The sequence below is a fragment of the Artibeus jamaicensis genome, unplaced genomic scaffold (genome assembly GCF_021234435.1).
Source record: "Artibeus jamaicensis isolate MK-2021 breed Jamaican fruit bat unplaced genomic scaffold, CSHL_Jam_final scaffold_1019, whole genome shotgun sequence".
Classification (NCBI taxonomy): domain Eukaryota; kingdom Metazoa; phylum Chordata; class Mammalia; order Chiroptera; family Phyllostomidae; genus Artibeus; species Artibeus jamaicensis.
The window spans coordinates 14,059,076-14,074,374 of record NW_026522025.1 but is presented as its reverse complement, the minus strand read 5'-3'; the positions used below and the strand labels follow the sequence as shown (position 1 = coordinate 14,074,374).

General features: G+C 43.9%; 1 protein-coding gene across 4 annotated transcripts in view; it reads right to left on the bottom strand.

Moving 5' to 3' along the window:
• The window catches only part of AK4 (adenylate kinase 4), a 63,247-nt gene extending 48,464 nt beyond the window's left edge, over nt 1-14,783 (bottom strand). Inside the window, exon 1 of one of the 4 annotated variants that reach the window (XM_037143754.2) lies at nt 14,518-14,783. In XM_037143754.2, the coding sequence (XP_036999649.2) occupies nt 14,518-14,662 (145 nt within the window). In that variant the 5' untranslated portion in view covers nt 14,663-14,783. Of the gene's footprint in view, nt 1-13,921; nt 14,279-14,316; nt 14,447-14,517 lie in introns of those variants that run through there. The other 3 variants (XM_037143755.2, XM_053655454.1, XM_053655455.1) reach the window with 3 other exon arrangements.
• Between the last annotated feature and the right edge of the window lie 516 nt (nt 14,784-15,299).

Here is a 15,299-nt window from a genome sequence, read left to right as displayed (position 1 = left end):
ACCTTCTGTACCATGTGTTAAAGGCCAACCTGAGGACTCAACTTCAGGTGGTTGGGGGTGGAGAGGCACAGAGTAACCCAAAGCCTCTACTACCTGCCCATGCTTAAAAAGAAAAAAAACTAGTTTACTGAAAAACAATACGTTGATGATATATCCAGCCCATTGTGAAAGCATAAAGCTTTATAAGAAAAACATAATTTCCAAGCCTTTAAATCTTCTCACAGTGCTAAAAAGCAGACCAGCATTATATAATATCCTTTAACAATTTACTTGGTAGATTCTGAAGGAAACTGGCAATTCAATATGTCCTTTATCATGTATAATGGGTGTATTTATATATAGCTAATAATCTGGTTCCCAGTTTACTACGACTTTCATAATCAATTGCTATCACTTGAGTTTCAGGAAATCTGAAACAGAAGTTTAAAAAGTTTCATAAACTATGATGGCACAGTGTTTGTGTGTACCTTAAAAATAAACACACACAAGTAATGGAACTGGAAAAGGTGATATGGAGCAGATATTATCATCCTTCCTTGGATACCACTTCAGCTCACCTGGAGTCACTTCACACAGCATCCCAAAGATCGACTTTTAACAGGCAAATCCAAACATCACTGTCCTATTTAAAACCCTTCGATAGCTTTCCAAAGCCGTTCAATGAAATCCAACCATTCCAGGACCCGTAAGGCTCTACGTGTTCATCTTTCTCACCTCACTTCCTCCCACATTTCCCTTGCTCACGAGGATCACTGCCTGCCTTCCTGTTCCTCAAACAAGCTGTGCTTGTTTTTACCTGAGGGCCTTGGCACTTGCTTCTCCCTAGAACACTCTGATCCTACATCATCACATGTTCATTCCTTTGGCTATGTACGTCCCAGAGAGGTCTTTCCTAATCACACGACCTAGAACAGCTTACCTTAGCCCTCATTACTAATTCATCACCACTTTATTTACTTCACAACATATATCTGTCTAATATTATCTTATTTATTCCATATGGACTCATCTGTCTTCTCACAGCTTCCTTGTCCCCTCAAATCCCCATGGACCCACACTTGTAAGAACAGAAATATTTGAGTAGGGAGACAAAAAACATCTGCTAAATGAGTGGGATATTATATAGAAATTTAAAATGCTTTTGAAGAAGCGTTAAAAACAAAGAAAATTTATCACAATACATATATCTAAGTGGAAGGGGAAAAGTTATCAAGTAATATAACCTCAAGTTCATTCATTGGGGGGTAGCAAGGCAAAGACACAGGAAAGAAAAAAACAAAATAACGTATTAGAATTTTCAAGAGTCAGGGTGGTATTATTGGGTAATTTTTATTGCCTCTTCAATTTCTCCCAATTTTTCCTCCAAATTTCTAACAGGCATGACTTTGATCAGACAGTTACTTTTCAGAAATGATCTCCCTGAAAGAACGCTCAGATTGAGCAGCTCCTGTGGCTATGGCAGACCTACTATCAGGGAACACTTCATTCAAGTCACAAATAGTTTTCTACAGATATGTGTGAAAACCCTCAAAGAAACCAGAAAAAAGATAAGGGGATGTGCAATGGACCTGCAGACTGAAGAGATGCCTCAAAATTGGTCAGACTCCTTGACCTGGGCTGTATCCCTAGTCTCAGCAAGTTTGAAAAAAAAAGGAATATAGCATATTCTATAAGTCTTATAACAAGCCAAGACCCTGTAAGATGGGTCTACATAAAGGTTCATATAAAGTTGTTATAGACACATTGCTGAACTCTGTCTCTCAAGTGTCTGTAATAGAGCTTCTTTATCCTTTATCCTCCAATTCTCAGAAGTTTTCACTTAAATAAAAAGACAGATATTTATACTTAATGAGTACCGGAAAAAAATCCCCAAAATCCCAAGCCCTCCAAACTAGGTCATCTTTTCAGAAAACAGAGACACAGACCAGAGTCTAATTTGAAATGCTAGTCCCATCTGCAAACCCAGCAAGAGCAGCAGTTAATATTAATTACGAGCATAAATAGGTTTATTCTTGAACGTCCTCCCTCTCAGTGAAGTCCAGGGTACTTCCAAATGAAAATCTGCTAACTTTCCTGCACTTGAGATATATCAAGTACAGAAGAATGTGGTTTTTAAAAAATACCACTGTTTGTCCAACCCATGACAGAGATTCTCAGATTCTTCAAAGGAAGGTTTCAGTCACACATCACTCAACAAAGGAGGCTATCACTACATGTAAAAAGTTTTAATGGGCCCTGGCCACGTGGCTCGGTTGGTTGGAGCATTCACCCATACCTCAAAAGGCTGCAGATTTGATCCTTGTAACACACGGAGGCAACCCATCAGTATTTCTCTCTCCCTCTTCCTCCTTCTCTCTAAAAATCAGTGAAAGTATACATCCCTGAGTGAGTCCATGTAGGTGTGTGCACACGCACACACGCCAATGTTCCTTATGACGGAATGCAGGACGAGTTCCTGTCGAACTCAGATAACTCTCCCTTCTATTTACTCACCCATTAAGCTAAAGAAACTCTGAGCCAAAGATCTGGGGGATAGTCTTCCAATAAGGTATTTGATAAGTCTCAGCCTGCACTGCTTCAGGCAGACGAGGCATGGCCAATATGCCACAGCTAATGTGAAACTCACCTAAGATCTGTAGTGATCTCAGTTTGCCACCCCCAAATATACCTGTTTGGGACATTATTTTAGGCTGGTTAATTATGACAAAAGTTACCCATTATAAAGTAGTTACAGTTGCAAGGGAAATCTCCATTTCTCAAGGTGTTTCCCTCACTGTACCAGGCTCGCCTTCACTACTAATGGAGAAGCCTTGGACTTCAATTTGGATCTTACCCTGTCTGCTGTGCTTTTCCCGATAAGTGACTCTCTACTGAGAACATCTTTTTTTGTCTTTAGCTTAAGGGATCTGAGGTGATGGCTTCTACCATTACAGCCACTCACTTTTCTTGGGTCTCCCCTGTGTATACAGGAGGTACGTGTAATTAATTTTTTTTCTCTTGCTAATCTTCCCTATGTCAATTTGATTGTTAGACCAACCGCAAGAACTTGAAAGGTTAGAGGAAAAGTCTTCCTCCCCCAAAGGCGGAGAGTCCGTTAGGAGGTAAGCATTCTCGCCCAGCCAGCCTCCCTGAACTCTGCCTTCCCAGCTCGGTGGAAGTCAGACATGGTGAGCTAATTTTAGACTGGCAGGAGAAAATATTGATGAAACTAGTTTCTGGGGCAACCGTGACTCTGGTCAAGACTTGGCTGGAATGTTCTTATTTTCTGTCGATCCTGTCCTTCCCAGAGATGGTGAAAACAGGGCCCTTCATGGTTCTGGTTTTTTGTCAGCCAGAGAATACACATTCATCTGGTGGGAAGTGGAGTAGGCTGCGGTTATGAAGATAGAGAATTTTTTAAAAAATGAAGTTATCCTACACTCTGTTCAAAGTGGGGGTGGGGAGTAGAGAAATACATGGTTCCCTGTATTTTGCAATAGCTGTTTCTAACTCTGGTGGCGTAGAGTATGTAACCAACAAGGGCTGCAGGGACTATCGAAGAGATAGGCAGACCAACGCCCAACAGATTCATGGCTTAGACTCAGCAGAACACCAGCTTCATGCAACATGGCAACTAATTTCACCTTACAGTGAGACCCAGCCTCAGTATATACCCATTGTAATACATCAGTACACACCCCACACCACCACGGGCACCGTGATCAGGAACAGCCCATATAAGGACACAAGATGGCAGATGGGGCTCTTTCCAGAAGTCTCTACCCTGTTCCCAGACAACTCCCGACTATCCCTCCCTCGCATTAATGCCCTAGCCTTCAATTACATGAGCCTCAATAAAAGAAGCAAATACCACGAGGGAGGACTGCTCTGCCTGTGGAGTGCCCTTCACTCTGTCCTACTGCTTCACTAACAAACTTTCACTCACGTTTGTTTGAATTCTTTTCTGTGTGAAGCCAAGAATCCACAATGAGTCACAGACCTCCAGATTCCCGGACCTCCAGACCGTCAGCATCACTGGGCCTGAACTTTTGCATCTTGCCAGAGCTGTATCCTTTGCACTCTCTTGTGGGGGCCTCATGCTTCCTTGGTTAAACTGTGAAAAGCTTACGAGTTTGAGTTGCTATTGAGATGACTAGATCCGACTACCAATGGCCAGATGATGGATTCTTTTTGAATTGGAAAAACTTCTAACTTGGAAAATTTTTAGAGAGCTCTCATCATCAACAGCTGTTTCATGGCCACCTATGGAAAGACCAAATACAAAGAAATATAATGGCTAGCCTTCTTGAGTTGAGCGCTCACTCTAGTGACCCTTTATATAAGTGGATCAATCTACGGTGTCATTTAGGTGGCAACTCAATTCTTTGAGGAATTTAAAACAGCTGTCTTGTTCTACAAATTTGTCTTTACATGGCCAGAAATCAAAGCTTACCAAACCTCTCCTATTCATCTCAAAAGGCTTGTAAATATAGGCCTTAGGAAACCAAAGTCCTTTTAAGAGGAACATTGTATTTCTTTCCCTTTGTCTTGGAGATGTAAATACCTGGTCTTCTCCGGGAATTCTTATGTAGGCCATCTTTACTAAATGCACACTTCACGGAGGTAATTCTTTTCTTTTTTCAGAAATGTTTTAAAAGTTCAGTAAGCAAACTCGACTATTACATATGTTTTTTTACTTATTTTTATTTTAATAGAGGTAATTTTTATCTAAAAAAGGGGAGAGGAAGGTCACTTGACTGGATTGCACTCCTCTTTGCATCCGTTTGTAAATTTCTGTATCTGGATGCATGTGTGTTGTAGATGTGTGGTATTTTCTACACCTAGGTGGTACTGATACTCTGTAAAAACAGTTCTATTTAACTGGCTTAAAAATAAACAAACACTTATAAATTAAGAATTGGGCCCTGGCTGTTGTAGCTCAGTGGATTGAGTGTGGGCCTGTGAACCACACTATTGCGGTTTGATTCCCAGTCAGGGCACGTGCCTGGGTGGCAGGCCAGTTCCCAGGATGGGGCACATGAAAGGCAACCATACACTGATGTTTCTCTCCCTCTCTCCTTCCCTTCCCCTCTAAAGATAAATAAATAAAATCTAAAAAACTATACATTCTAGTTGTGGAAGAAAAGGGGCCACGTGCTAAGCCTGACAAGCTCAAGGGAGGCTGCATAACAGCCTTGCAAACTTGGAGACCTAAAGTAACCACAAAGGGTGGTCTGAAATTTCAACATTATCTTAAAAGCTGTTTGTGGTGACCAGTCATGCCCTAGGTGGCCTAGGCTCCAGTCTTCCCTACCCAAAGTCAATCTTGATCTTAATTGAGCCTATTGTCTTTTTTTAAAATTTGTATTTACTTATTTATTTATTTTTTAGAGGGAAAGGGAGAGAAGAGCAGGAGAGAAACATCCATGTGTAGTTGCCTCTAGCGCCCCCTACTGAGCACTTGGCCTGCAGCCCAGGCTTGTGCCCTGACTGGGAATTGAGACCCTTCAGTTGGCAGGCTGGCAACTCAATCCCCTGAGCCACACCAGCCAGGGCTGACTATTGTCCTTTTGCATCTATGACAACATACCTTTGCAACATCAAGGTAAACTTCGCCTTTGCCCAACGCCTCTGGGCACAACAGCATCACTAGAGCAGAGGCCGTCAATCCCCTCATTGTTATTATTGTTGACTACTCACTATCCTCTACCCGCCTGTGTAAAAGAAGTGTCTTTCTACTTTTTATCCAGTCCCAGAGGTTCCTCCATCCCACACCCACTTTGCTTTCTCCCACCTCCCCAATCTATCACCAAAGGATTTCATGTAACCCCCCTCATGCCTTCTTTGATTGTAACATAGAAAGTAAGATGCAAAACTGCCATTTTTCTGGTGTATTTTCTCAGCTTGTTGAGATTTTGCTTGCCAGCAATTGTTGTCAGTTTGGCTCAAATAAACTCACAAAAGTTCTTTACAGGTTTGAGTGTTTCTTATGTTGACGGAGGCCTTCTCTCCCTCTCAGGAGCCTGCCTGCCTTTTCCCCTCCTCCCTCCTCTTCCCCCAGGCCCATTACCTTTGCCTTTCCCTCTCGATCTCCAAGGGCCCCTTTTCTGCCTCTGTAACTTGTTTCCACTGAGCCTAGAGGCCCAGCTGGCTCACTTTTAATACCTCTGTAAACTTTCTGAATACACTTTCTCATCACTTGAAAAAAAAACTCCGGTGTCCTGAAATTCTCAGAAAGAAAGAAATTAAATGATTTTCTTTCAGGGTTTTGTGACTTGGGAAACATGTTCAAAATTAAAACTTGTTCACTGATTTCATTAAAACAGGTGTCGAGCCCTGGCCTGGGCTCTGCTGTTTGGAGCCTGGGCTCCAGCCACAGGCCAATAGTTTGCAGGTTAGATCCCCAGTCAGGGTGGACATGGGAGGGAACCCATTGATGTCTGTCTGTCTGTCTGTCTGTCTCTCTCTCTCTCTCTCTCTCTTTCTCAATCAACAAACATCCTCAGGTAAGGATGAAAAAAAAAAGATGGAGAGTATTAAATATAATACTTTTATTCTACCTAGGCTTATAAACTTGTCAGCAAAAATAACAACTTAGAATGGTGGATGACTGGGTCTCACATTTCAGAAAGTTTTTGTGGGTAACCTAAACATAATTATTGAGGGTAAGTAAAATAAATAGATGCAGGTGAAATAAAACGTTTTTGTGAACTTCTCAGCAATATTTGTTTTAGTTTCCCCAAATATTTTGGTAACTTGAAACATTCAAGTTTTACTAAGCTGCATTAAATAATGAAAATTACTAAGTATGTAGTTCATCTCCCCAAAGAGGTAAAATACTGAAATATTAATTGTGAAATAAGTCTATATTTATCTACTTTGGCTCTTATTGCAGAGGAAGCAAGACAAATTTGGGTTTGCTAGTCAACACGTCTTGTGTCCGACTGAGAGACTGCAGTATTAAAAAGGGCATGTTTCCTGAAATTATAAAGTGCATTTGCCAGTAAAAGGGCTTATGTCTCTAGGTTATGAGACGTGCTCATAAACTTGGCAATCTAAAGAATGCTAACTGCCTAGTTTTCATTAGAAATCAGTTTTTAAGGGTTAAAAGTCCCTATATATGTACTGGTAGGAATAAGGGAGAAATCTTTGAATGGAAGGAAAGTAGGATGTGTTTCCAATTTTAAAAAGGGGAGGGGTGGAGGCATATGAGATATGGAGACACATTTTTGGTAAGGGAAATGAAAGTAATTTTGTTTAAACTAGAATAAGGTTATAAGGGGCAAAACTAATATACAAAGTTGAAGAGAAAGAGAAAGTTGTACCTTGTGTAATTAAACTGACCACAGTTGAACTGCTGTTATAAGGGTTTTAAAATTTAAGTTTTAATATCAATGATATGTATATCATTGTATACTTATGTATATCAAAGCTAAAGCTTAATTTTCTTTTATTTGCCAAAAGAACAAAGTTTTCTTGGACTGTCAGTCTTCTCTTAGATTATAAAAGGTTTTCCTTTTCAGGTTCTTTCTGTCCAGAAAGCAAATATTCTATGTTTTATCAAACGAATTTTCTGTTGTCTTAAAACACATTCTTGAATACTTAAAAAAAAAACTGAATCTTCTCAACAGTAAGAGCTAGATTTTGCTAACAATTATGTAAACTTTGTCTTTGAAATCTTTTGTTGCCTTAGTTTTGTTTCATTATGACCTATGATCCTATTTAGTCAAGTGTTTTAAAATCTTTTGATAGTTTTTGACAACTTCCCAAAATTCCAATTTTTAAACAGTCTTTTTTCTAAACTAAAAATAACTTTGAGATTTTCTAAAAGGGCCCTTGAGTCATTTCAAAGGATATCTCTCTCCTTATAATAAGGGGAATAGCAAACTAATTTGGCTTATTTGGTATGTTGAATTGTACAGGAACGAAGGTCAAATTAAGTGAAGATAAACTTCCAGAGTATATTGTATGGGTAAAAAAATGGTTGTAAATTAAATCAATAGCTGGGACTATGGGAAACCCAAGACAGCCTCTTGGTTCTTCTAGGCTCCCAGGCCCACTGCACTATTCAGTTTTTGCATTCGTTCATCCATCATAGGGCAATTCAGTTGGACTTCATTCCACTGCCACTTAGGATGTATTATCAATACATTCTTGTTGTATGTATGTTTCCAGGTGGGTTGAAGCCTTCCCCTGCTGCAAGGCTGATACCCTCACAGTGACAAAGAAACTGTTAGAAAAAGTGTTTCCCACCTGGAATGTACCTTCCACAGTTTCTAGTGTTTGAGGTGTCCACCACACTGGGTAAATCACTGGAGCCTTGATGGAGGACTTGCAAACTTCTTAGAATTATCATCACCCTCAATTATCGGTCGAGGTTGAGAGGACTAATGGAAAAACTGGATTCAAGTAGAACAAGTCTTATTTACATGTAAACGAATGAACTGATAAGGATGATTATAATGTTTATGACTTTATGTTTGAAATATTGATTCTTTTAAATCTTTTGTTTTCCAGGGATAAAGAAAGCTGTTTCTCTTCATCTATGACAGATTGATTTGGTAAATTATACCTTTACAAACAGAATTGAAACATTTATCGTCTCCTCCCAACGTGACCCCTCCACAATTTGGGACCTCTTAGTGAATATTCTTATTTTCATAGCAATATAGTTGTTCACATAAGTTCAGTAAGAATCTATTTTCCTTGTAACAGGACTCAATTCGAAACACTGCTTTTATTGCCAGGGCTTTGACTAGAATGTCGTGTTTGAGAGAGATAGGCATAGTCTTCAACCAGGCAGTTTTATGGAACTACGATTGCCTTTGGGAGCCAATAAAAAAGGCCTCTTAAAAATACCGGCCTGACACCTTGCTTAGAGTTCCCAACAGCCTACCTGGTGAGTAAAGATCACTTCCCGGCAGGTACAGGATCCTCAGGATATTTTGGGGACCTCAAAGAGAGAGGACTACGCCCAAGCCTGTAGATACTGTAGGTGAAGTGTAATCAAGCCCTTTGCTTGGCTCTTCTGGCCTCAAGAGGCTATTAAAAGTTCAATCTAGAGATTCCTTATAAAAAAGTCCAGCAAAGCAGATTTAAAAGAACCTATAGAGTTAATTACTATTCTTGTTGAACTTGCACAAATAATTAGGCCAAATTTACTGAAACTAGACTTATTTTGTAATTAAATTAGTCTTAATTTGGCTATCTTCGTTAAAAATGAGGATGATTTTAGAGGGAAATATTTGTTTCAGTAATACACCTTTATGGATTCCAGTACCCTTCATGATGTTTTGAGGTTTTGTTCCTATCTGTAAACTGGACAGGATCCCAAATTACTCTAATTTCCTCAAATATTTGGCTGAGCTCTGCAAACTAATGTTTGAAAATTTTCTCTCATCCTTTTACTTGGAACCACTAAGAACTGTAATTGTCCTTTTTCCAGAAGCCCTGTAAACTGCAACAAGACGATTTGATACAAACAAGAGAAATCTCCAAAATTTGCCACAATAGCTCATGCTTAATCAACCTCCGGACCTGGCATAAACCACTAAAAACATTTGCCTGGACACCTGATTGAAAGGACCAAGTCAGCCCCATTTGCAATTGTGGCACTGTTTGCCTAGCAGGTCTATGACCTGTTTATACATGGCTACCATTTCACTCTTCTGAGGCTGTCCCCAGGACTGGAAATTGCTGAAAGCTAAAAGAGAACTAACTGCTCCCTACAGCCACAGGGAGATGATAACATGGAAACAAACTGCAGCCTCAGGTTACAACACAAAACAGCCCAGGGGTCACACAACAGCAACACCCCCTGCACCCTTTTTTAATCCAATTATAATCCAATAAAAGCTCAAAGCTCCCCCACCCCTCAGGGCTGGTGTTTCTCTCCACACCTGGCCCCTCTCCTTCCTTGGAGAGTGAATAAAAACTTTATCCTCTACACTTTCTTCTCTTTGTGAATTCTTTCACAACCTGGTCATGGGATCAGTTTAACACTGACGACATCAGAGATGTTTCGACATGCAAAAGAACCCTGAGACTGACATCTAGAAATCTTCAGTGGCTCAGAAACGGATTTATAATGTGCTCCAATCATTAACCTTCTTTTTGGTCTCCATACGAAATGCCTTTTATTAATTACCTTGCTCAATAGAGGCCTAATGTTTGGAGCTCACTGCAAGCCCACATCCTGAAATGAGACTCAACTGCCTGAGTGAACTGACCCATTCTCAAGACTGAGGCTAGTTAAATAAAATCTAGAATAATCTATCAACATTCCTTCTGGAATGGGAAACTTCTTGGGGTTTCAAAGATGGGACTGAAGGGGAGTGGAAATTGCCACCTCAAAATATGCCTCTCTGGGATAGTGATTATTTTAGACTGGTTCATTTTAAGAAATGAACCAGTCTAAAATAAGCAGATAGGGGAAAAAACAGAAAACCAAGGAGAAGTTATCCCTTGTAAAAACTAATTACATTTATAAGGGAAATCTCTATTTGTGAAGGTGTTTCCCTCATTGGACCAGTGTACCAGGCCTGCCTTCACTGTCAATGGAGAAGGGTTGGACTTAAAACTACGTAACAATTTTATCCTTGTTTATTGTGCTTTTCCCAGTAACCTCCTATAAACTGACTCTCCATTTCCAACCTCTTTTGTCTTTAGCTGAGGTAATATTTAAGGGGATGACTTCTGCCATTTTGGCAAGCTGCTCAGTTTTCCCGAGTTTCCCCCATGTTCGTAGAAGGTAAGCATATATGTTATTCAACTTTTATTTCTTTCCTGCTAATCTGCCTCGTGTCAATTTCATTATTAGGCCGGCCAGAAGTACCCTGAAGGTGTTACAGAGGAAACCGCAGGCCCAAAATAGCATCGCTGGTGCTAACAGCCCCTGATACCAAACCTAGACTCAACACCTGGTCTAAATACATTTTCCTCCTCTCTGTAAACATAATTAACCAGTCTGGACTTTTCTGGTCAACACCAATAAGGTAACCTGTCACATGGGCCCTATCTATCCCCAGAGAAAGAAGACGCATCTCAGTTATACAAACAATCGCAGAGATATAAAGTACAGCATAGGCAATACATTCAATGATATTGTAATAATTGTGTATGGGGTTACATGGGTACAAGATTTACCAGGGTAATCAGTTCCTAAGGTATATATAAATGTCTAATCACTATGTTGTTGTACACCTGAAACTAATATATATCATATGTCAACTGTAACTGGAAAATGAACTTTAAAAAAAATCTTTCTCTTTTAAATAAAGAACAATATAGGAATAAAAAAGGAAAATGTGCATAATAAAAACCCTTCTCATTCTCCCCACTCCCCACCCCCTTCAAAAAAAAATGATGACCTGGCCCCAAAATCATCTTTTTCCTTTTATTAATGGCTCCTTTGCTCAAACCTTCTTACTATAAAAACCTTCCATTTTATAAAGCCCTAAACACCCTGCTAGGGGCTAGATGGGATGTTGCCCCATTTGTGAATATTTAATAAAGCCAATCAGATGTTCAAATTAACACAGTTAAAATTTTTCTGACAAAGGATAGAGAAAAATTTTTCTACCCCCCCCCCCAAGATCGTAAGTACAAACTTTTACCATAAAGCCAAGCTAATTAAACACAATGGGTTTGATCACTGGATGCTGCCTGACTCCTTCTGGGGAAGGTACAGATCGAACGCCTGACCCATGCCTTCAACACAGACTTGCTGAGCTCCTCGTATGCATCAGTGACTCCGTTAAATGACTCTCCTCAATGTCTCTCAGTGGAAACTGGAACATGGTGAAAGCAGAAGGGACACGGGGCACGAGATAATCTTAAATTTTGATATAGTTCCCAACACCTAGGAGACCGACACATAGCAGGTACTCAGTAAATATCTCTTGGATGAATCAGACAGACATTTGCTGCACTTCACTGTAACTGTATGTGACAGAAGCAACTGAACCAACAAGCTACATGCAAAAGAAAGACAAATTCTGCCAGCACAGGTAGGGAAGGAAGATTCCCCAAAAGCAATGAGGAGACCTTCCCTGAAGGAGCAGGTTTCACCAGGCAGAGTCTGTGTGGGGGTAAGCCCTGTGGACAGCGGTGTGCCCTAATCAAAGCTGGAACAGATGGCCTGAGCTACTTTCCAATTCAAATTCCTACCAAGGTTTTATTTCCTGGGGTTTTGTTGTGTTTCATCGTGTCCTTCAAACCTTCGACTATAAAGGGGGCATATACACAGGGGTTGTTGTGCTTCTCTACCAGGAAGCTGGCTAAAGACAAACAGCAGGTAACAGAGAAATAAATACTGTGGAATGTTTTATTTACTAGGCAGTAAGCCTGTAAGACTCTTAAGCCTTCTGAGAGAGAAAAATAATCTGAGAACACCCTCCAAGTCCACTAGAAACAAGCCACTTTGGAAACAAATTGCTATCCTTTATTTTTCTGCTTCTCTAAACAGGTTCATGAAAAAAAAACACACTTGATTCCCAACGGGGGGGGGGAGACGGGGGGGGGGGGTAATCTAAACATTTCAGTCATTTCTTACTCCAGGGAGAAATACTAGGGAGTTAAGGGGATGAAGGGAGGGAGTTTAAAGGTATCTGAAAGAGAATGAAAATTAAAATGCAGAACAAGGGAAAGTTAAAATGAAACAAAAAAATGAGAATCAGGGAAAAGAGCAAGCTGAAAAATTTCAAACCTCTAACAGTAGAAATACACCACTTCCCATCATATTCTCTTATAAAATGGAAAGGGCCACTAATCCAGCCCCAGGACGGACAGTGCGAGGCCCTTCACGCCAGAGGGAAACAAGTCACGAAGTCAGGTATGGAGAAATGCTAAGAAACGGGCTCAATCCCGCGCTATCACTTCCTGCCCTCACTCAGCCTCCACTTCCCCACCACGGACAAGCCCCGCCTTATCACAAAACCTGTTGGTGGCGAACCAGCCTTCCCCTCTCCCTGAAAACTGAGAAGAACCATCCCAAATACTGAAAGAATAAAATGCATTTTAATGTGGCATTAAAGTTAACCTAATAATTGATGTAATACCCCTCGCCCCCCCCCCGAAAATTCAAGCTGTAACCTGGTACACAGAACTGTTCCTTTTGAGAGATGGGCATGGTGCCCCCCCCCCGGGAGAATTGTTGAAAATCAAAGTAAGAATCTGCTTTTAGTCCTGACCGGTGTGGCTCAGATGGCCCGGAGTCCTCCCGCACAACGCACCAGGGAGGGTCTCAGGGTCGCTGGTGGATTTCCTGTCGTCACACACGTAGGTTGCGGTTTAGGGCCCCCACCCGGGCGCTTACCAGAAACGAGTATCAATGCTTCTCTCCCTCACTTTGTCCCTCCCTTCCCCTCTCCCTACAAATAAATAAATAAAATCTTTAAAAAAATAATAAAAACTTGTCTTTATTACCTGCTTAAGAGATAAGAAAACTCAGCCTTTGAGACTCTTAATTCCCCATTTTCGAGCCTGCTTTCCAGCACAGCCCTCCACCCACCTCTTCAAACGAACGTGTGCTTCTGTAATGAAGATCCCTGGGTAATAACGACCTTGGGCAACGAGAAGAGAGGCGACTGTCAAATACCCCGTTGCAGTAGCAAGTTTTCATAAAGGAGTTGCTAATTATGAGCAGCGGCATCCCTGGCGGGTTAGGCACCTCACAGCGGCACAACAGCCGCCTCGCTCCCTTTAATGCCAGTTAATGAGCTGGTGTGGATGTGGGGCGGAAGAAGAGGCAGACAGCAGGGCCATTCCGAAACCCCAAGAGATCAGGCCATCTACATCCCCAAATTCATTGTGCAAGCCAGGGGAGGCCTTCTTAAAAAGCCAGTTCCGTGGAACCTGGATTCAAGGTGGAATTTATCAGATCGAGTCTCCTAGCCGCCAGGCCCAGGCTTGGAGAGGAGGGGACTTCGTGGTGACAATTTACCTTAGAAGACGACAAGGAACAGACAGGCTTTTCAGAGCCACCCAGGGCTCCGTCTGGAGGCCCCAGGGGACTCGGAGGGGCTGGAACGGCGCACGGTTCCCATCACTAGGGCGCCACAGGTTCCCCGTCGCAGCGGGGCGGACTCCCACAGGTGGGCGGCGCGCGAGGCCTGGGGGGCCTGGGCGCGACTGAGGGGGGCCGGGATGGGCCGGAGGTGCGGCGGAGGGGGCGATCTTGCCTTAAGGAAGCAGGACCAGATCGGGGCTCGGCGTTGCCAGCTACCTGGTCCTCGCTCTCCCAGCTGGCGGTTACGGGCTTTTCCCCCAGGCGCCTGGGCAGAGAGAGGAGCGGCGCGCACCTTCCACCCTCCTCCCTGCGCGCCTCGGCCTTCTCACCCGGCGCGCTGCCGAGGCCCACCGCCTGCATGCGCCCTGGCACGTAGAAGCCTGCACCGACCGCGGGCGGGCGGGGGAAGAGCGCCCGCGGGCCGGGGAGACCTGGCCCCTCTCCGGCCATTCGTCTGCCCGGCCTAACTGGAAGATGCCTCTTCCGTTCACACCCGCCCCTCTCCCCCGCACCCCCCCGCACCCCCTCACCCGTGTCGGCTTTGATGTTCTCCCGCAAGAAGTGGCCGCTGGAGAGATGCTGGAGGCCAAAGTTCTGGGCGATCCTCTGGCACACGGTGCCCTTGCCAGAGCCGGGCGGCCCGAGGATGACCGCGCGCAGGAGTTTGGAAGCCATTGCCTTCTCGAGGAGTGGGGCAGCCGCACGGGCAACCCGGACAGCGGCCTCCGAGAAGCCCCGGGAACTTTGCTCCTTCGGCCCCTGCCTCCGACACCCTACGCTCGCTCCCGGACTCGTCGGCCGCCCCTGCAGGGGAAGGAGACACTTTTGAGACCGCCCCTCCCCTCAGCCTGGAGGCTGGAAGGCGGAGTGAGGCGCCACGCTACACCTCCCCGCCCTCCCCGCCCACGCCTGCGAGCACCGAGAAGTCCGCGACCCCGCCCCTGACACGGTCCGCCCTCGCCTTCGGGGCTCAGAGACCGGCCAGCCGCCGGTCCCACCTGGATCCCTCCCTCCGCCTTGCTCCGCACCACGCGCCGAGGACCGGGTCGGGGGTCCGGCATCCCCGCGCCCGCCCGCACAGTGCGGAAGCCCGGTGGGCGCCGGGGGGCTGCCCCCTGCCCGAGTCCTCGCACGTGGGCAGCGTCCAGTCCGCGCCTCCGCTCCTCTCGGGCGGCTGTCACATCCCACGAAGTCGCAGCGGATGCCGTGCCGCCTGCACACAGGACCCAGTGACCACCTCCGCCCGGGGTTGACGGACACGCTTCCCCGCGGGCGGGCCGCGAGGAGCAGGGGTCCGGCGCCTCCCCACCGA